Source organism: Choloepus didactylus, chromosome 20, assembly GCF_015220235.1.
Source record: "Choloepus didactylus isolate mChoDid1 chromosome 20, mChoDid1.pri, whole genome shotgun sequence".
NCBI classification, from domain to species: Eukaryota; Metazoa; Chordata; class Mammalia; order Pilosa; family Megalonychidae; genus Choloepus; species Choloepus didactylus.
Window position 1 is genome coordinate 27,451,833 of NC_051326.1, and position 20,783 is coordinate 27,472,615.

Sequence of the window (20,783 nt, forward strand, 5' to 3'; positions counted from 1 at the left end):
AAGCACAGGCCGGCGCCCCATACCAGGGCCCCTCCCAGACATGCTCCTGGACCTTACAGAGGACCCTGTTGACTTCATCTAACAAGAAGGGCAGGGGTGGGGAACCCAGGTCTATCTGAGCCTCAAGTCTACACTGGACCAGTGTGCCTCAAAGAAACAAGGCTGACAATTCAGACCCCCTATGCTCAGTCCCCCATTCTTCCATCAATAATTAGGAGGGACATGGGACAAGGAAGTCCTGGATCAGGGCCCTAGGATATACCTGCTCTACTCCCAGCTCAAATCGCACTTCCTCTTTGCCCACTTCAGCCCATCGAGACTTCTCTCCCATGCTCCAAAGCACTGACCATATCACTTAGAGAATTCAGCTCAATCTCTTTCCACTGATGAGGAACCAGACTCTGAGAAGCAGTGCCTGGCCTGAGGTCACAAGGCGAGTTGGGGCAGGGCCGGCACTGCCCGCCCAGTGCCTTTTTGCTCCCGCAGTCTGCACCACGGCTGGCGGTTACTACACCTCATTCTGCTCTCTTGAGAACACTGTCATGGCTTCCTCATTAAACCATCAGCTCCCAAAGTCTGTACCACATTTATCTTGGGCTCCTCAAAGAAAGGAGAATGGGGCTGGGCCTTCACCAGACTGTTACTGGTGAGCATCTACCAGTGATGCATGCTCTTTCTTGCCTGTCCTAAGGTTCAGTATCAACCACCCCCTGGGTAAGCATGGGGTGAAGAGGGAGAGGAAGGGAGGGAAGGAGGAAGGGAGAAAGAGGCCGGCTGGGAGGTGGGCTGGGAGCAGCCGGCCCTGGTGGGGAATGCCTGCCATTCCTGCATCTGTGCCCACGCAGCCGGGATCTTCCACCCACCAGGAAAGGGAAATTGAAAGCATCCCCATCCGACCATGTGAATGCCGGCCTAGAGACTGGGGGATTAGAGGCCGAGCCCCCTGGGGTGGGGTGGGGGGAGAGGCTTGGGGGTGGCTGGGTGGCCATGTGGTGATCATCTTCATCAGAGGACAGGAAAGCTGCAGTTTCCTGTTTCCGGTGCTGGGGTTCCTGGGAGCCTCTCTCCTGGCAGAGGAAGCAAATGGGGAGGAGGCAACAGGCAGTGCTGGTTTTCTGTGGTTGGGTGAGATCACATGTCGGGGATGGGGATGCAGGAGAAGCCATCCAGGGTGGCTGGGCAGGTCCGAGGGGCTCATGTGGAGGTCAGCGGATCTGCTATGGAGATGGTGGCCACCCCCTCTGCCATTCGCCCACCTTCCTGGCAGGTGGTGGGCTGCTATGGTGGAGGGGAAGCAGCCGGGATTTCTCTCCATTTGGCTCTAGCTCCAGAAACCAGGGATCAGATTTCAAGGCCACCTCGTTGGTTGTGCAATCGAGACCGGAGTTGGCCCCCCAGTTCTCTGAGCTGGTGTTCCCTGCTCAGCTCTGCCAACCACAGGCACACGTGGCAGCTTCTGTATCAGCCTAGCCGACACCCGGAGAGCAGCCTGTGGGACACCTGCGGCTCCCCCGCCGAGAAGAGTCCCATATGTGGTGGGGTTAGCTCCGGCAGCCTCCAGCTGGTGGCACGCCTTTCCCCCGTGAACCCTCTTTCCTGGAGACCAGGACACAGAGTCACAGCAGCCCAGCCTGTCCTGACACCTCTCCCCACCCCCCCACAGCCGGTTGTGCTGCTTGTCTCCTCACCGAGCTCCCCCTCGCACCCTGGAAGCGGGGGCTAAGCCCTAGCGTAGGGGAAGGGGGTGGGAATGCCCACTCTGGGGAGGGTGGGGGGGGCCCAGGGGAAAGACTAGGGAGCAAGAAAATCCCTTCCTCCTCCAGGTTCATGCCTTCCAGCCATGTCTGAGTCTCCAGACAGTCCCTGTTTAGGAAGAACAGCTTTAAGAGGTTAGGCGGGCTTTCTCCTAACCCCACCCCTTAGACCTGAACAGAGAATGAAGAGCTCAACCACCCCCAAACACCAGGGCTTGGAGGATCAAAAACTGCTCTCTTCATCTACCTCTGGGCCCCGATCCAGGCCTAATGATAATTAAGCAGAACCTCATTACCCAGGGCCCTGGTGAGGCAACTACCAGGGACCACCACAGAAGAGGTAATAAAGTGCAGCTGCTGGACTGGAGCTGCAGCCCTTCTAGGTCAGAGCCTGTTTGGGAGAGGCCAGGCAAGAAGACAAAGTGATTCCGGAGCTTCAAGGCAATGCCCTGGCCTGTCCCCCTCGAGCTTCTCCTTCAGGGGCTTGAGGAATAGGCTTGTCTGATCGCTGACCAGAGCCCAGCTTGATAGAAGATGATGAGTCTCACAGAAGAATTTCTGACCCTGACCGGTCATGAGTCCTGGGACCTTCCCAGGCAGGACTGTGCTGCCGCTCCCCTCCCCTGTGCGGCCACCCCCACACTGCAAAAGCTGAGCGCTGCAGGCAGCTGCTCTCCCAATCCGGCCGAGGAAGATGAAAGGCCTTGCTCATCTCCGCTGAGGGCCGGCCAAGAGTTCTGCTAGCTTCATTCAGCAAGCTCTGGTCCCACTGGTTCACAACCAGGAACAAAGAGGAAATCGGCAAAATGGCCACTGGGGCAAGGTCTGGCTGCTGTGGAAGGATCCAGAGTTCCCTGCCCTGGTAGGGGCATGTCAGGGCAATGGTGATGCTCAGGGCTTACTGAGCACATCAGCACTTAGACCACAGACCATACAGCTGGCACCCCCATTTGAATCTGGGGGGGTGGGGTGGGGCAGGCTGCCAGAAATGAACTTTGGCCCCCAAGTGACCAGTTGATCCACCTCTCCTCCAAATTTCTGGTTTTCCCACCTTCTAAATAAGTGCCCTGAGCTCAGTTCTTTGAGACCCTTGATCCCCAAATGACCTTTACTCACTTTTTTAAGGGTTCGATCACGGTCTTTTGGATCTGGTTTACCTGTCAAAAGAAAAATCCAATGTTATCAAGACTGGGGTGGGGGTGGGAGACAGATGCTTCAGGGATCCCCCAAGAACCCTGAGCAGAAAGGAAACCAGAGCAGGATGGACAAAGAGGGGTCACCACTAAATCTGCAGCTGGCATGAGGCAGAGCAGTCTGGAAGACTTACGACAACCAGGAAGTTTGAATGGCAACAAGCCCTTTCCCTCACCCTGGTCAGTTCTCATCCTGCCAACCACTGGTTGCCAGGGGAGGGCAGGGGGAGCAGCTCCATGAAGCCCACTTGAGGGGCTAAGAGCTACCACGAGGATCCCTCACGGCCTCACAGCAAATGACATGTGCCTATGGAAGCCATGGGAAGCAACCAGTGCTGGGGCAGATTAGCCAGGAAAGAAATCAGCCTGGGCTTGCCACACAGAGGCCTCCTGGAGGGCTGAGGAAGTCCAAAGAGAAGACTGAGCCTTGCTGAGGATTTCATGCCAGCACTCCCCCCAGACAGAAGCCAAGATTAGGAGGAAAGGGAAGTAGTTAGCACTCCCGGCCACCAGACACGAAGACCCCAATCACCTTTTCCTGGTTGAAGGCATCCATCCGCTTCATGGCAGTGTCCAGGGCTGTCACCATGTTCAAAAATTCCTGGTCTTGCTCACAGAGGGGATTGGAGAGTAAGTCCAAGGATATCTTCACAGCAGATTTTGACATGGCTGAAAGAAATAAAAACTCAGTGAACACAGAAATGGGAAGGCTTCAAGGTCAACTACTTGGGACACCCTGTCCTCCCATGGCCCAGGAGCCTGCACTGGACAATCTCTGCCCCTGGCCATAAGGCTGAAAGCACTACCAGCTGTCAAACGGCTATGAGACACCAGTCCTTACCATGTAATGTTCATTCCAGACCATCTAACACTGTTCTGGGTAATTCTTTTGAGCAGCTTTCCCTGTTGCAGACTTAGTTTAACAAACTCTAGAGGGTTTAACAGAATCATGTGGGAAGCTATAAGATTTTATGATCCCACCTATTCTACAATAACTCCAAAGTCCAGGAAAATGCATTAAAAAACAAAACAAAACAAAACAAAACCCTCCAGGAGTCTCGGGATGTGAAGCTTGGTTTGGGACTCCCTTGCAGGCAAGAGTAACTTAGTACTCTAGTTTACATCAGGGGCTGGCAAACTTTCACTGTGAATAGCTACACAGTAAATATTTTAGGCTTTCCAGGCTATATGGTTTCTATTGCAACTAGTCAGTTCTGCCACAGAAAATATGTAAAGAATGTGTGTAGCTATGTTCCAATAAAACTTTATTTAGAAAAACAGGCCACATTTGGCCTGCAGGCCATAGTTTGCCAATCCCACTCTTATTTAGGGTTCTAACAGCCCATAAAACGTTTGGGGAAGATATATTTTGGTCCCATTTTATAGATGAGGCAAGTGAGGCTCCGAAGGGTTTGTAGGTCCTCTGGGGTCCCCCGGCTTGCACGCACTGGGCCATCTTGGACCGCAGGCACTCAGCCTGTCGCTCACTGCTCTTCTTGGGATCTGCTCTGCAAAGGGAATGGACAGGACCCAAGCCTGTCTGATGGAAAGCTACCTTATGGTTTTAAAGGTACTTTCTGGGAACATTTCCCCTGGGATAGAGACGAAAGCCTCTGCATTACTCATTAGTATGTTTATCTGCCCTGTTGGACAGATGGGGAACCTAGTCACACGGCGAGTCAGAGGCAGGGATGGAGACACATAGGAAGCTTTGGAGTTCTTGGTCCCATACAAGTTGTCGGGTCTCCATCATTTGCAAATAAAATACTACAGGGGCAAGAAAAGAGGCTGGAGAAGGGGCAGGCTTGTTCATTATTGTCTGTACCAGTTTCAGTGTGTGTCTGGGTGATTCTCAGAGGAAAACACATTTTTTTTAATGTATTCCTTACTATTGTATTTCAGACACTATCAACTGTAAGACACATTATTTTATATAAACCACTAAGAAAGAAAAATGCCACCAATTATACCAGGATACACTATGAAATGTTAGAGTCCCTTGATTTCAGAGATAGAACAATGAAATAAGGTCCACCTCACAGTTAGCTACAGAAGTGACCTTTCCTTGCTATTCCATGAGTAGCAAGGAGCCCTAACCCTTGGCCTACACGAGGAAGGGCTCGCCCCTCCATTTGAGCTGGGAGAAAATGAAGCCTGGAGGTGTCCTGCCTCCCCCAGGCCCCTCAGCACATGGGCAGAGAAGCCCCAGCTGGTCAGCCAGCCCACCCAGAGCACCGGCCTGGGCCTTCTCTTGCATCTAGGAGAGAGCTATAGTCAGAGGCTCCTCACCCACCAAAAAGGGCAAAATGTGGGCGATAACTTAAAATGTAAACTTTCCAGAAATATTGAAGTAATGGAGGAAAAAAAAATACTCTTTAAAAAATCTGTGAAATGATTTTATGGGTTTAGGAACAAACATTATATATAACTTGACTCAATTCTGAAATGATCACATACAGCTTAATTAAAAGACAACAAAAAACTGGATAAATCTGAAAACATTTCTGAAAAATTTCTTCTACTGATTATTTCTTTTCTTATTTGAGAGGAAAAGCTCAAAAGATACAGGGGGTGCATGGGCTTTCTTCCACAAAAACTTCGGCACCTTCAGCCTTCATCTTTCTTTGCTTGAACCATCTGAACTCAATGAACTGAGCCTGCTCAGGCAATATGTGGCAACCGGGCAGAACTGGGTCTGGAATCTCCAGAGGGTGGTGTGAATGATGTCAAGATGCTGTGGCCTCCATATTCCTCTAGACCACTTGTCCCTTGGTCCAGGCTCATATCCCTAACTGCCTTAGCAAGGACTAGGGGGAGGGGCCTGAAGAGCCCAGCGTGAAACAGGAAGCTGGTGGGCTTTGGACAACCTCAGTGAAGCTTAGGGACTTGGACTCCATTTAGGTCTATACAGCCTCTAGAATATAAGGGTCAACAAAGATCCAATATAGAGTGCTCAATCCAAGACATTCTTGTTATGGAACAATGGGTTGGGATTTTAGATCTTGTCCAGGGAGCTCAGGAGATTCCAAGATCAGGAAAGGTTTAATTAGATTCCCCTCAATTGTCTGGATCAGTGATTCTTCAAGGACAGTCCCCAAACCAGAGGCATTAGCATTCCCCACGAACTTGTTGGAAATACAAAATTTCAGGCCTCACCCCAGATCTAATGAATCAGAAACTCGGGGGGTGGGGTGGAGTGAGGTGGGGTAGGGGGTAGGCAGTGATCTGTGCTGTAATAAGCATCCAGTGATTCCGATGCCAGAACACAGGTGAGAATCTCTGATGTGAACCATCAGGCTCTGGCCTTGCGACTAGATAAGAAACCATTGTTTGAGAAGAGCTTTCTCTGCCCAGACTCCAGTTCTGAGCTCTCTGAGGGCTGTCTCTCTGAAGCACCTGGTGTCACCAATCTAATCCTGATTTCTTTGTTGGAAAACTAAGCATTCCACAGCCACACACTCCACTTCATGAATCCCTGAATTTACAAGATTCCAAAGCTTCTCACTATGAGAACAAGAAGCATTCACTTTGTTTCTGCTCCAGTTATCTGGTGAAGTAGGAAGGAAAGGAAGCACCTGGTGACAGCAACTCTCTTCCTGGTAAGGCAGTGGGGAATGATAAAGAAAAACACAACCCAAGTAACTCAGAACTGAAATAACTACAAAACAAACAATAACAGATGAACTCAAAAATAAAACCCTTGGCTTGCTATGCAAATAGTTTGAAGACGCAGGGGGCCAGGAGGGATGCACATGTTCAGACCAGCTTAAGGCCTCTGGATCAACACTGGCGTTAGAATCTGTGGCACAGATTTAAGGAGTCAACTCCCCATGCCCCGGCAGTCAGCCCTTCCAGGCTGCAGTGGCTGCTGCTGCTCCCAGGGAAGAAACGTGGCCTTCATTATCAGCTTTCCAAAGTGTTCTTTGCAGGGAAGATGCATGCTGATGCAAGTAACTGGCTGAGCCTTAACATCTGGGCTAAAATCCACAATTACTGCCTTGTAGGGAAATATCAAGGATTTTCTTTCTAACTGCAATATTGATAAGGACGAGGGTGGTCCCAAATCTCACTCTTATGTGCCAACCGTCCTGTTTCTTTAGGGATGGCATCTGGAGGCAGGGACACGGCCCACGTTTTGCCTCTGCTCATAAGGCAGCCATGCCAACGCTGAGCTGGGCCAGGCTTCAGGAGGGAGGCTGTTCCACCCGCCTTCCAGCTTAGAGGGGGCAAAGGAGTAAGTGAGAGATGGAGACAAGCTTTCCTGCTCTTAGACAAAGGACCAAATTTGGAGAAAAAGGGCTGAACTAAATTCAGTTTCCTCTTTAATAAAATGGTACTTTCACTTAGCCTGCCAATCTCAAGTTCAGAAGAAATAATGTAGGTGAAATTTCTTTGGAAACTGCTAAAATGTTCCACAGACATAAGACAACATTATTATGTGGTATGGCCAAATGAATTTAAGATGGGTTCTCAATTCTACTACTTCTTCTCTTGAACCTTCGGGTCAGTGTGGACAGCCTCTGGGGGCCAAGCCTGCTTCCACCTTTGGGCCTTTGCCCTTGCTGTTTTCTCTGCACGTCTTCCCTCGGACATGCCTGGAGTACTCTCATTCCCTTGAGACTCGGTGCAAACAGCACCTCCTCAGGGAGGCCTCCTCAGACCACCCCACCTAATGCAGCACCTGTCACTCTCCATCCCCTTATTTTCCTTCAGAGCACTCCACTACATGACATTGTAATACATGTTTATTAATCTACTGGATGTCCTCCCTCTGAGAATGTCAGCTCCTGTCTTGTTTCATCGTTTTATGGAAACAAGTGCCTGGCAAAAGGAGGTTCTCAATCAAATACCTGTTGCATGAAAGCAGGTGGGCAGCCCTGGGCAAGTCTGAGTCTCTTTTAGGTTCTCATTATAAAGAGAAATGCTGCATAAGTCCCTCCCACCATTACTCAAGGAAGGAGCCACCGAGGTCCAGAAAGTCACCTCCAGGGAACACTGCAGCTGCTGACAACAACACTGATGAAGACGACAAAAGTAGCAAACACTCCCTACCCTGTGCGAGGCATTGTCCTCAGAGCTTTACATTAAACAACCACTTTCGTCTTCACAACAACCCTATGGGGTGGACACTAGTATTAGCCTCATTTTCCAGATGAGGAAACTAAGGGGCAGAGAGTTTGGTAAGTTGTCCAAGGTTATAAAGATAGACTCAGAGTTACTGATTAGCTTTTGTTCAAGTGCTAGGTTAGGATTAGGGGTAGGGTGGGGAAATTGGGGGGCATTCATTTAAGTAAAGGCCTTGATAAAAGAACCCCAAAAGCAGCTCCCCATGTTCCCAGTGGCTCCCAGTCCTCCCTGGACACTGCCCTTATTTCAGCACTTCCTTTGTCTCTAGGCTCCCAGACTTAGTACCTCCTTGTTTGAAACAAGAACTCTTCGGCCAAGAAACATCCCTATGACCACTGGTTGTTTCCTGGCACCTGTTAACCTCCACTTACCACAGAACCTAATTCCAGACCTTTCTGTGCCCTTAGTAATGACAGAATTATCCTGAGGTATTATTTCTGATCCTACACTCTGACCTAACCTCTTGCTTAAACACACAAAATTTTCCGTTTCTGTCACCACTGAACAGCCAATCCTCCCAGGCCCAGGGACTCTAAGCCCTGCGAGGACGGACTCCTGTCTGCTGTGCCTTTTCTCTCTGGACAGCCTGAGCTAGTGGCCCAGATTCCGAGGGACTGGAGGCATTTGCAATGATACACTTCCACCTGCTGCTGGGATACTCCTAACCTGCATCCCGGGAGAGCTGCACACTTGGCACCCAAATTGAGAGTAGGGTAGTAGAAGCTCTGTGCAAAGTGGCAATGAGGGATTGATAACTGAAAAGTAACCTGAAGCTACTTCTCGGGGACATCCCCTAAGTGCAGTTACTCCAGCACTTCACAGTTAGCCCTTCGAGTGGCCGGGCCAGGGCGGTGGCCCACCTACCGAGATCAGCGTCGGTGCTCTTCCTCATGTCCTTCTGCAGCCTCTTGGTCTGGTCTTCCAGCCTGCAAAGCAGGGCACAGCCGGGTCCCTGGCACCACCGAGGTGCTTGTGGTCCCTTGCTTCCCATTTCCCTGAGTCAATCCAACCTGCTACTCTGCAATGCCTGCCAGGGAGGAGAAGGGGCTCTTTCTGATGGGACTTCTCCTAATGGCTGAAATGCCATCACAAGCCCTGCATGGGGCCACGTCATCCAAAGGCTAAGAGTGAATGACTACCATGCACCATCTGCTAGGGGAGAACTTCTGCGCTCAGTGAGCTGAGCTGCCCCCAGATCCCCATGTGCTAATGGGTGGGGATGCAGCCCACTGCCGGGGGGATGAGCAGATGTGGCAGTGCTGGAAACCAGGCCTGGAAGAAGGCTCCTGTCCTATCTGATTCCCGCCTCATCCTTCTGGGGTTTGACACTCACTGCTGGAGTTTTCCATACTCCCTTTCAAAGTCTCTCTCCACCTGTAACGAAAGAGATAACTCAATCATCACAGAAATGACAAAACGTTGGAAAAAATCTCCCAGCTTACTCCAACTGTCTCCACACCCCTCCCCCCAAGTCTGCAGAAAACAACACCGTCCAGTTCATACAAGCACCAACAGATCATTAACGACACAGTAGCCCTGTGTTCCCAAATTAATTAAGTGTTTGATTTAGGGAGAAAGAATCCCCTCCCAGATGGGCCATCCAGGCAAGTACCAGCGGGTTGTGGCTCTGTTCCTCCACCCCAGGGAGCGAGGCCCAGGCTGTGTTCCCTCTGCTCGCCCTCCCGCCTTGTGGCAGCAAAGGAGCTAAGAATGTGACTGAAACTAATCTGGGGAGGCAGTGGGGCACAGAGGGAAGCGGGCTGGGGTCTAGGGCTGTCACTGTCCCTTAGCAGCTGGGGGGCCGAGCAGGCCACCTCCCCTTTCACAGCCTGGTTTTCCTCAAAGGTCCTCCCTGCCTGCCAGGTTCAGGGCGGACGGAGAAGGGTAATGAGCCCACGCTCTGCAAGCTGGGAGAACCGAACACGGACACCATCACTAGTAACTCAGGCAAGGCGCTCGCTCCCACGCTCTCTCTCTCAAGACATACCAAAAATATTTGTCATCTTTACTTTTCATTATCTATTTCAAAATCTTTTTTACTTGATTTCTCTTCTAATTTGAACACCCCCTCTAATATTTTCAGCTGGTAGCCTTTTAACATATATAACAAAACATACAGAAAAACAAAAATTAATGAATATGCCAAGCTTCAGGCTTTTAACACTTTGCTTGTATGGTCTGTAATTCAGGCAAGGCTCTTCAAATAGTTGACCAGTTACCAAATTTCCCCAATGGCAGCAATATTTAAACCGAATGAATGTGAGTCCTGAACCCAATTCTGCCATCTACATGTCAGGTGAAGCCAAGAAAGCCACTTGCTCGTCTACGCCTGAATTTCCCCATCTGTACAATGGGACCTCAACAACTGCTTCCCACAGGAGTGGAATGTGAAGTGAATGACTCTGAGAGGCAGTACAGCTCCCTGAGGGGCAGCACAGAGCAGCGGATGTCAGAGGCAGCTTGCTGCCCAGGGTGAGGTGCTCTGAGATGCAGTGGTCGTCTACATTCCCTGACTGCCCACTACATGGTTTACACTCGTTGGTTTCCTCTCTGCCACTCATCTGACACAACTAGTCAGCAGTGAGGCTGGGATTTGAAAGCAGATAACCTGGCCCCTGAGCCTCTGCTCTTACCTGCTATCCTATTGAAAGAAAAGATGGTGTTTGTTGATGAATTAAAGCCACGGCCTAAGAAAGTAGCCTTCTTGGCTGCTATCCAGAGGCTCCTGCTAGCAAAAGCCCTAAAACCTGACCCTCACTCTTATTACTGGTTGGAGGTCCAGGGAGTGCATATTTGCAGTCTTCAAAGTTCTTCACCACTAGTGCTCTTCCTTCAGCACTTACCCAATTAAAGATTATTCTAAAGCCCCCTCAACAAATACATGTAGAATGGCAAACAGTGATGAGCCCAGTGAGGGCGTGGACAGCGGAGAGTAGGAGAATTACACAGAGAAACTACTTAGATATGGTAGTCAGGGTATGACAACATATATCCCTTGTTGGAGACACTATCTTGCCTTCCTTATTTAAATGTAAAATTTAGAAGCAGGAAAACATGGACTTTTCCTTACTTTTTGATCCCAGCATCTAGAATCTCACCCAAAATTGTGCAGTAAAAACTCATCACTGGTACCCCAGCCTCTCTCCTGCAACCTTTTCCCCTCATTTCAATAGACCTACTCTTTCCCCATCCAGCAATCCAATATTTTCATCATCTTTCTTATGATCCATCAAAATCTGCTCTTAAGAAAAAAACTCCAAACTCTTTCCCAATAAAGTACATATGGCTGATAAAAGTTTAAAGTGTTATCCACCCCAGGGGATTTGTAGTTCAACAGGAATCAGAGTCTCAAGCGAAAGGAATAAAAATCCAATGATGCAACTGCAGGTGAGGGACTTGTTTTGGGGCAAAGGGGCCTTGCCTCTGTCCTTGAAAGGCTGCCATTCAAGCATTACTCTATAATCTCTCCTCAAACAGTCCATAGAAGAATGTGCCTTGGAAGAACAAGCACAGGCAGATAAGATATTGATTCTGATACTAGCTGTGGCGCCTTAAAGGTATCACCTAACATTTTTGAGTCTCAGTTTCTTTTCTAGTAAAATGGGGATAATTTCATTTATCTCACCTCATGCCAATTTTAGACGGCTTCCAAGGAAATGAGGAGAACGATGTCAGCCTCATGGGTTGTCTTGAAGGTTAAGATAAAAAGGCAGTATACAGAGAGCCTGGGGCAAGGTGACCAGCTCCCGGACAATGCTTACTAAATGTTAGTTTCCTTTTTTCCTCTCCTATGGGCAGATGGGGTGATGAAAGGACCAGAGCACAGTAGGGATATACAGACTGGTCCCATAACACCTTTAGCACAGAGGAGAAGTGGGTCAAAGCACACTGTAAATTGATGGCTAGGATTAACCCTCATTTTGGCTAAGCTTGGAGCCCTGGGCCTGGGTGTTTTAGCTGTACTTCCCTTAAAGGACAATCTCCTTAATAGCATGTGAGAGCTGAGCAGAGTCTTTAAATATTAAAAGTATTTATTTCCAAAAAAGAAAGGAAATTCAGGATTTTTTGGCCAGAATCAACTCTCCTGAAGATGAAGAACCTAGAGTAGGTTCTCTCTGGGAGTGAGGCAGGAACATTTGCTGAACTGCCAGAGCCATAGCCTTTGGCTCCCACTCCTCTCTTTTGCAATCCCCCAAGTGTGCTGATGTGTGTGTGGGATGTCAGAGAACACCTGGTCTCCCTCGCTGGGGGCTGCCTGGACTTGCACAGAGAAGGACTTCAGGTTTCCAACTAGGCTGGATCATTCTGGCTGAGGAGAAACTCAAGGTCTCACACTGGAAGCTGAGAAGAGTGTCAGGAGTGGGAGCTCAATCCTTCAACTCTCTGTGCTCAAGGCCATCTGACAGCCTAAGAGAAGTTAGACATTCCACCTCCTTTGCGTCCGTCACCAGGTGTGGGCTGTTTCAATAGTTCCTTGGTCCTGAGCTCTCTCTCCTCTACTAGGAAGGACCCGAGGGGGACACTGCCAGAATTCCAGCCCCTCAGATGGTGGCTAGGGGACTAAAGGGGCACGCTGTAATCTCATTCCAAGGTATATCTATTCTGAGGCAAAGAGTCAAACAGGAAAGATCTGAACATCTTTGAATGCTTGATTCCTTTGCCAAAAAGGCAACTGGACTGCAGTCAACAATGCAAGCATAAACACATGTGCACAGATTGTCAGGGGACCAGGATGGGCTGGGTCAGGCTGGCGAGGTTAGCGCAGAGAGAATCAAGCACCAAACAACTACCCTTGGCTGCTCCCTACATTCTCAAAGGCTTTGGGTGGAAAGGAGGGATTGTACCATTCACTGCTCTATCTCCAGTGCCTAGGTCAGGCCCTGGCACATGGCAGGACCTCAATATTTGCTAAATGAGTGAATGGGCTGAGCTCCCACTCAAACTTACACTCCTGGTGAAGTGAAAAAGGAGACTGGCAGACAGGGCCGGGGCTCTAATCCCAGAGCCGAGGCATGTCAGATCTGAGCTGAGGTAGAAGGAGCTTGAAGCATTCTGAGAAACCCCTCTCCAAGGGCTGCCCTGGGTGGAAAGTGGCTCTCCCTCTGGTATGTTACAATAGGATTAAGGAATGAGGATAAAGGTCCCTCTACTTTGCATGTGAAAAGCTTTCTCAAGTTGCGAGGTTCAAGTTGGCAAGACTCTCATTTGCCTTGACTCCAGAGAGCACCTACCTAGCTATAAATCTAAGTGTGTGCTTTCCTTTGTGTACAAGACCCAAAGTAACTCTTGCTTCCAAGGAACATATAGAGTAGCTTCAGACAAAGAGCTCTTCCATCCTCCCAGGTTACGGAAAGAAGTTCAGCTTATTTTCTCCACACCAAGATGCTCCAGCTACTTTATGGGACTTGAAGGAGTGGGAAGGGACGAAGGGGAAGGATAGAATTTGGCAGGGGTGGGGGTGGTGGGAGCTTTTGTTCTTACATTGTGGTGTCAATGGTCAGCTCCAGCAGAGAACATGCCATTCCAGCAAAAGCCCTGACAATCATGGAGTGTGCGTTAATAACCTGGGCATGGGAAAGCAGTGAGGGCAAAGACACAATGCTTTCTTTGTGTCTGGTAGTTGGATGACTTGAGCCAAAAGCTCCCGAAACTCCCTGAAGATAACATGAGCACTTCTTCCCATGACAGGGGCTTCATGACTTCCAATAATCCGGGCAGCCACATCTGTTCCCCTCCCCGAAAGGGCCTGGGCAAGAATAACAGAGTGCGTCACGCCTGCTCAGGGGGGTGGCTGCCCGAGATGCTGAGACAACTGCACAGCCCAAGCCTGTTTTGGGGACCGGGAGGGGCTGACGGGATGGAGAATGAGGCTGTCAAGAGTCAAGGTCCTGCTACTTACACTTCAGTGCTTCTGAGGATTTCAGGGCTATAAGCTAAGGATAACTAAATAAATAACTATTCCAAGTCATAAGGTGGCTGCGATTCCTTGTGAGAGATCAAAGGCCCAGCCTACAATTTCACTGCACTTGGGAATCTAGCTGCTTAGGACAGGCTGAGTCCTTGGTGGTTTATAAAGAAAGCCAAATGAACTAACTTCCTATAACGTAGCTCATTTTTATTGAGGTCTTCTTGTGTACCAGACCCTGTGTTAGGCACTCTATAAGTACTTGCCGTAGGTAAGATGTACAATACATTGATGGGATAGGTGTTATTATTATTCTCATTTTACAAATGAGAAACTAAGACTCAGAGAGGTTAAGGAACTCACCTGAGATCATAGCACATAGCAGAGCCTCCCAAACCTGGCTTCTTAACCACAACATGATACCCAGTCTGTCTGGGGGAGCTGATGCCATGAGTTAGAAAGCTAAAAGTTCATTCCAAGCGAGACAGAGGCAAGGAAATGAAGAGGGAAGTTGCGGGCCCGCGGAGGGCCGTCTGCAGAGCTGAGGGTTTCCCCAGATGTGTGCATCTGCCCTTTTCCTGAGGACGCACTGCCACTCCTCAGATTAAAGGACCCAGAGATCTTTCCATCTACAAGCAAAATTGGCAAAGGAGCCAGAAAATATATTCTAGCCTATTCTTTTCTGTGGAGAACAAAGGTCATTTCCATAAAGATTGGGTATTGAGAGGGTTTTTTTTTTTTTTCAAGTGAGTGTTGGGAATAAAAAACAAAAGACCCTTCTGGAAACCACTTCCCTTTCAGATCTGCCCCGGATTAAGCTCTGGAGATTCAAAGCCACACCTTCCCACTTCCTGTAGCTGGCTAGAGACCAACATTTGCACACCCAGATTCTTTGAGTTTCAGCTGAGGGCCTACACAGATGGTCAGCCTCCGCATGGGAGGTAAACTCTGAGTCTGTCAGCGACCTGCCTTTGCATGCAAAAGGGGAGGGCTCTTTTAACTCTGGTCCATTTCCTTTTAAGTGCCCTAACTTTGGATTTCCCGAAGACACAGGCATCAGTCAGATGTGTGCTGAACTTCCCGCCAAAACTGACGCAATGCCTTTCCTGTAGTTCTGAGACCTAAGCTAGGGAGGGAGGAAGTTATTAAGACAAGACCTGTCAGGAGCTGAAATGATAGAGACAACAGCCTCCACAATGCTGATTATGCTGGACTCCCCAGAGACTGTCATGGTGAGAGTTCTACAGTTAGGCTTTCCCAGGTCCAAACCAAGAGACACGCTCAGATTTCTGAGTGACAGGGTTTAAGAAGCTTGTCTTTACTAGAATTCCAAAATCTTGGGAGATTTTCACAGCTCGAGGAGGCACCAAGCAGAGAAAAGAGAATTGAACAGAGGCTCCAACCTGAGTTCTCATTCCAGCTCTGCTGGTATCATATTTTTATAACCTTAGAAAAGTCACCGCAACTTCATGGGCCTGGGAGTTCTCGTCAGGAAAACTCGAGGTTGGCCTGGATGCTCTCCAAGAGCTTTCCAGATCTAACTTTCTAAGAATCAATGACTCTCTTCCTCTCCCATCCTGGAGATAAAATAGGAGTAAACTATCGTCTTCAAAGGGGGATATGATTCAATTGTCCCCTCCAGCTGAGAGCATCTGGATCATAGCCAAGAAAACAGCAGTGGAGAGAAAGGGACCTGGGACACCTAGAGAAGCTTCCTGGTCCCTTACCCAGCTGAGGTGACTAGAAATAAAAGCCCAGGACACATCCTTGGTCTGTTTCTGAGGCCCTCTTAGGAAAAGTGCAGAACCCCATGCCAATTCCTAGAGAAGGACTGCCCAGGAGCAGGGTCTTCTGCACACCTTTGCAGTTCACCACCTCTTCCATCTGCCCATGGAAGGGGAAGAGCCCAGGCTGACCTGAAGGAGGAAACATCCCAGGGCAGGGGGCCCCACACGCTCCAGCCCAGGCTAAGTTCTAGACCTATGTGACTGGGAATAAGGTCAGATTTTCTGCCCTCCCAGCCCCAACATGAGTTGAGTCAAAGCTCTGGCTTTATGCGAAGGCTCTATGCAAAGAATTAAATTTCAGAAAGAATTAGGTTACTCACTGTTTTAGGGACAATCTGTTTCTTAGGCTGCCCAATCTTGAAAGGAATCCTAGAGGAGAAAGAGACAAAGAGATACATTATGAGAAATGAATAAGTATGTTGCTAAAGAGAATTGATACAACAAGGATATTTACCCCCAGGAGGGTAGAGAAGATTGGCCAGGGCTTGCTACTTGGTGCTTCTGCGAAGTGCCCTGGGGGCCGGGACCATTAGCCCCCAGGCTTGGTTCTAGGAGAGTGGTCCTCCCACCCACAATGTCAGACGGAAGCTCTTGGGCACTTGCTTTCTGCCACAGAGCATCTTTCCTAATGACAGTTCGTTGTTAAATATACTTAAAAGGTAAATGTAGGAAAGGGGAGATAATGAAAGAATAGTGATCGGTATAGACCTTATTACATCTTAAGGAGCTGCAAAGTCAGAAACAGGCTTGCTTTATTAGCTATAATCCTTGAAAATATTCCTTTTAGAAAACACCATAAACTTACTTATCATCTATATTAGGTGCTTTGAATTTCTCTAGAGACGGACAAACCGTGGATATGAAGAGCTTTGTGGGTGGCTGGGGAAAGATGACAAACTTTGGGGGCATCCACAACTGGCCAGATTGGAGAACAATCTGAATTCCAGCCCAAGTCTGCCTTGAGCTTGCTATAGCACTCTGCCCCTCCCCAGTCACCACTTTAAAATGGAAGACGGCTAAGGAGGTGGCCGGGCATAACAAAAGATCATGAGTCCAAACCTGACCCTAGCCCAGTCTCCACCTCTGGCTGGCCTTTGGTAAGGAACTACTGCACAGTACTTCATTTCCTGCTCTATAAAATGAGGGGCTAACTTGATTCTTGAAGACAACTGTATAACTATATAACTTTTAAGGTGTGACCGTATGATTGTGAAAACCTTGTGGCTCACACTCCCTTTATCCAGTGTATGGATAGATGAATAGAAAAATGGGGACAAAAAAGTAAACGAATAATGTGGGGGGGGATTTTTTAAGTGTTCTTTTTAACTTTTATTTTTATTCTTATTTTTATTACTTTTTTGAGTAATGAAAATGTTCAAAAATTGATTGTGGTGATGAATGCACAACTATATGATGATACTGTGAACAACTGATTGTACACTTTGGATGACTGTATGGTATATGACTATGTCTCAATAAGAGTGCAGGAAAAAAATGAGAGGGCTAAACGAAATAATTAGGAACTTCCTTAAGATGCCGTAAGTTCTATGATTCTGTGAACAAAAGAACTGTGGCAAGATTAGAAAGCAAACATAGGTATCCCAATGGCTATAGAAAATGTAGGCTTCTCCCCTACCAGACAGGACGTGAGCAAAGAATCCCTGGGATCAGCTCAGGGGTAAGGGCTACAGCAAGAGAGCCCCGAGGATCTGAGGCAAAACCAGCCCACTCGCACCAGCTTTCTGGAATGGGCAAGCTCTCTTTCATTCAAACCTCCCGCTTCCAATCCTGCCGCTGACCCACTCCACCAGGCTCCCGAGCCCCACCCTTCTCTTCACACCCCCCTCTCCCTGAGCCTGGTTTGATTTGGCCCAAACTGACCAACACTGTTTCTAAACCCAACGGTATAATTAACCACCGATAATAACCCCAGACAACGATTTGGTTGAAAGGATGGGCCAGCCTGAGTCACAGCAGTTTAAATTTAATTTCTGGAGGACATCCTGTTTATTGTTAATCCAGCCCCATAATTTGGGAGCATTAACCCCTTGGGGGCTGGCTGATTCACGTGACTTCTGTAAACAAATCATCTTTGGCAATATAATTACCAGGGGAAAAGGTAGGCAATGAAACTGAAAAGGAAAGAAAAATGAAACTGCTGTTTCCCTTTCTCAGACTTAAAGAGGAAAGGTTCAAGGGGAGATGATCTCTTTAGCCCCTTCCTCATGTCCCCACTTAGTTTCCCAAAAAACAAGGATTGGGATTGACTGACAGACTGGTTTTGGACAGTGGGCAGTTGCCCTCAAGGAACATTTTGGGTACAGTGCAAATGAGGTCCTGGTGGCATTGTTAGAAGATCAACCGTGTTCCTTAAGAAGCAAGATGCAGTATAAAAAGCTCTGGACCAGGAATCAGAAAACCTGGCCTCTGCCTCTGACTAGTCTTGTGATTTGAACAAATCACAATCTCTTTGGAGCCTACTTTGTTAAACTATAAAACAAAGGAATTGGGACAGACGGTCCCTTTAGCTCTAAAACTTCAATTCTAAACTGAGCCTCCATTCCCAGAATATGGAGAGTAAGGATGCATCCAAAGAATTCTCAGAGTATTCTTCACAATGATTACAACTTGAGTCAAGTCCTACAGACCAGGTGCTAAGAGATGAGAAATTTAGATTTCATTATTTGTGGGGCCATGGCCTCTCCCTAGATCTTAACCTAGACTCATGGTCTTTTTAGAACCCTAAGTTACCACAGAAACTTTCCCAGTTCACCCTTCTCATTTTGTACATGAAGAAACAGATCTGGAGAGGTTCTGTGATGGGCCCAAGATCCTTCTGCCAGTTCACAAAAGAACCAGGAATCGACAAGCAGGTCTCCTGACTTCCAGCCCAGTTTTCCCACTACTGCTATTTTAATACTCTTTTTATATGAATTTGTTATTTGAAGAAACTGTATTTGAAGAAGTTATGAGAAATCATCTGCCCAAGCTACCTAGTCTTAAAGCACTATGAAATTAGAAGGGACTCATGGTTCTTTCAGAGAGCGGAAATGAAAGAAAAGAGCATGATCACAAAGAAGGCTGGCGCTGGACTGGGTGCTTCTGCCGAAGTTAAAGGGTAAGTGTGTTATGTAGGCTGACCCAGTTCTCCTTCTTTGTATTCCCACTATAACTCCTGAGGAGCACATGACACCATCAAACTATTCTGATTATTATTCAACTCACCTGCTCAAAAGCCTTATCTCCACTGGCTGGAAGAAGTTTTTGCTTTAAAACAAACTTTTCATTTTTTTTAAACTTTTTATTTTAAAATAATTTCAGATTTACAGAAAAATTGTGACGATAGTATAGAGATTCCCATACGCTACACACCCAGTTTCCCCTATTATTAACATCTCACATTAGTATGGTACATTTGCCCCAATTAATGAACCAATATTGATGCCTTACTATTAATTAAAGTTTACATTTATTCAGATTTCTTTAGTAGAAGTGTCCTCTCGCTGTTGCAGGAACCCGTCCAGGATCCCATGTTACATTTAGTCACCATGTCTCCTTAGGCTCCTCTTGGGGGTTGACAGTTACTCAGACTCTCCTTGTTGCTGATAGCTAGATGTTTTAAGGAGTGCTGGTCAAGTTGTTTATAGACCATCCTTCAAGTGGGATTTGTCTGGTGTTTTTTTTCATGATTAGACTAGTGTTATGGGACTTTTGGGAGAAGACCACAGAGGTAAAGCACCCTTCTCATCACATACCTCAACTCAGCACGCTTTATCACAGTTGATATTAACCCTGATTACCTGGCTGAGGCAGTGTTCCCCAGGTTTCTCCCCTGTCAAGTTACTTTCCAGTCCTCTGTACACACTACTGTGCTCCTCAGAAGAAAGTCCGTATGTGGAGCCCACAGAAATGGAGCCCGGAGTTATATTCTCTCCTTGAGGGTGGAGGAGCCACATGAATTATTTGGAATTCTTCGGTACAGAGGGTGGCTTGTCTACATAAATTATTAGGAATTCTTCGGTGTGGGAAATTTGTCTATTCTCCTCCATATATTTATTTATTCAATCACTTATTTACATCAGTATGGACTCATGGATATTTACTTTATACTTTGGGTTATTATCCAGCACTATTTTATTCTTTTTGCTCAACTGTTCCAGCTTTGGCCATCGGGAGCTCTTTCAGTTGGCGCCTGTGTGCCCTTTAGACATACCTCCCTCATTGTGGGTTTTCTGTCTGTCTGTGTTTTGAGCACTTGCTTACCTTCAGGTACTACGAGATACTCCAGCTCATCTTTTTAAAAAAAAAATCATATTTTTTATTGTAGAATATAAAATATATACATAAAAATAATAACTTTCCAACTGCAATTTAACAAGTAGTTGGAGAGCAAATTTCAAAGAATATTATGGGTTACAGTTCCAGCTCATCTTGTAAACTTCCTGCCCCAGGCCCCAATTCTAGAATCAGTGGAGGAACTTCCTAAATCAGCATTCAGTGTGCCGCTATGAAATGCCCGCAACTTCCTTTCAGTCTGTCTTCTTTCTCAACACACCCGATACACACAGTTACCCTGATTCAGCCAAGTGGCTCCATTCATTAATCCCCCCAAATGCAGACTCCTTATAATCTCCTGTCCCAAACTGGGACATGCTTGAGTACAACAGGGGGTGCCATTAACAATTACATCAAAACAACAGGTGTAACCTGGATTGTCTAGGGAAGGTGGGGCATGTGGTCACCTCACCTTCTCAATGAAGGATAGCTGCTCTCAAGCTTCAACATGCACTGACCTTCTTCTACATATCTAAGACTTCTTTGGCCTTTAAGAATATTCTACCTTTTGCAGTTAATTGTACTTTATCTCTTTAAAAGTAAAACATGCTCATCAGAGAAAATAACTTCAAAACTTTTTTTAACTTTAAAAACAATTTTGAGTGTTGTTAATGAAATTTTGAAAATTCGCAAATAGGAAAAACACCTGGTAGCAAATATGCCAAATATGAGTAGTGGTTAA

General features: G+C 47.5%; 1 protein-coding gene across 5 annotated transcripts in view; it reads right to left on the minus strand.

Moving 5' to 3' along the window:
• Positions 1–20,783, minus strand: part of BIN3 (bridging integrator 3) — a 56,099-nt gene that overhangs the window by 15,656 nt on the left and 19,660 nt on the right. For 4 of the 5 annotated variants that reach the window (XR_005213410.1, XR_005213409.1, XR_005213408.1 and 1 more), the window contains exons 2-6: positions 16,087–16,135; positions 9,408–9,448; positions 8,939–9,000; positions 3,480–3,616; positions 2,871–2,911 (exon numbers count right to left, since the gene is read on the minus strand). Coding sequence is in view for 2 of the 5 variants with exons in the window: in XM_037813466.1 (XP_037669394.1) it covers positions 2,871–2,911; positions 3,480–3,616; positions 8,939–9,000; positions 9,408–9,448; positions 16,087–16,135 (330 nt within the window). In the remaining 3 variants the exon portion in view is untranslated. The remainder of the gene's footprint in view (positions 1–2,870; positions 2,912–3,479; positions 3,617–8,938; positions 9,001–9,407; positions 9,449–16,086; positions 16,136–20,783) is intronic. The other variant, XM_037813467.1, reaches the window with a different exon arrangement.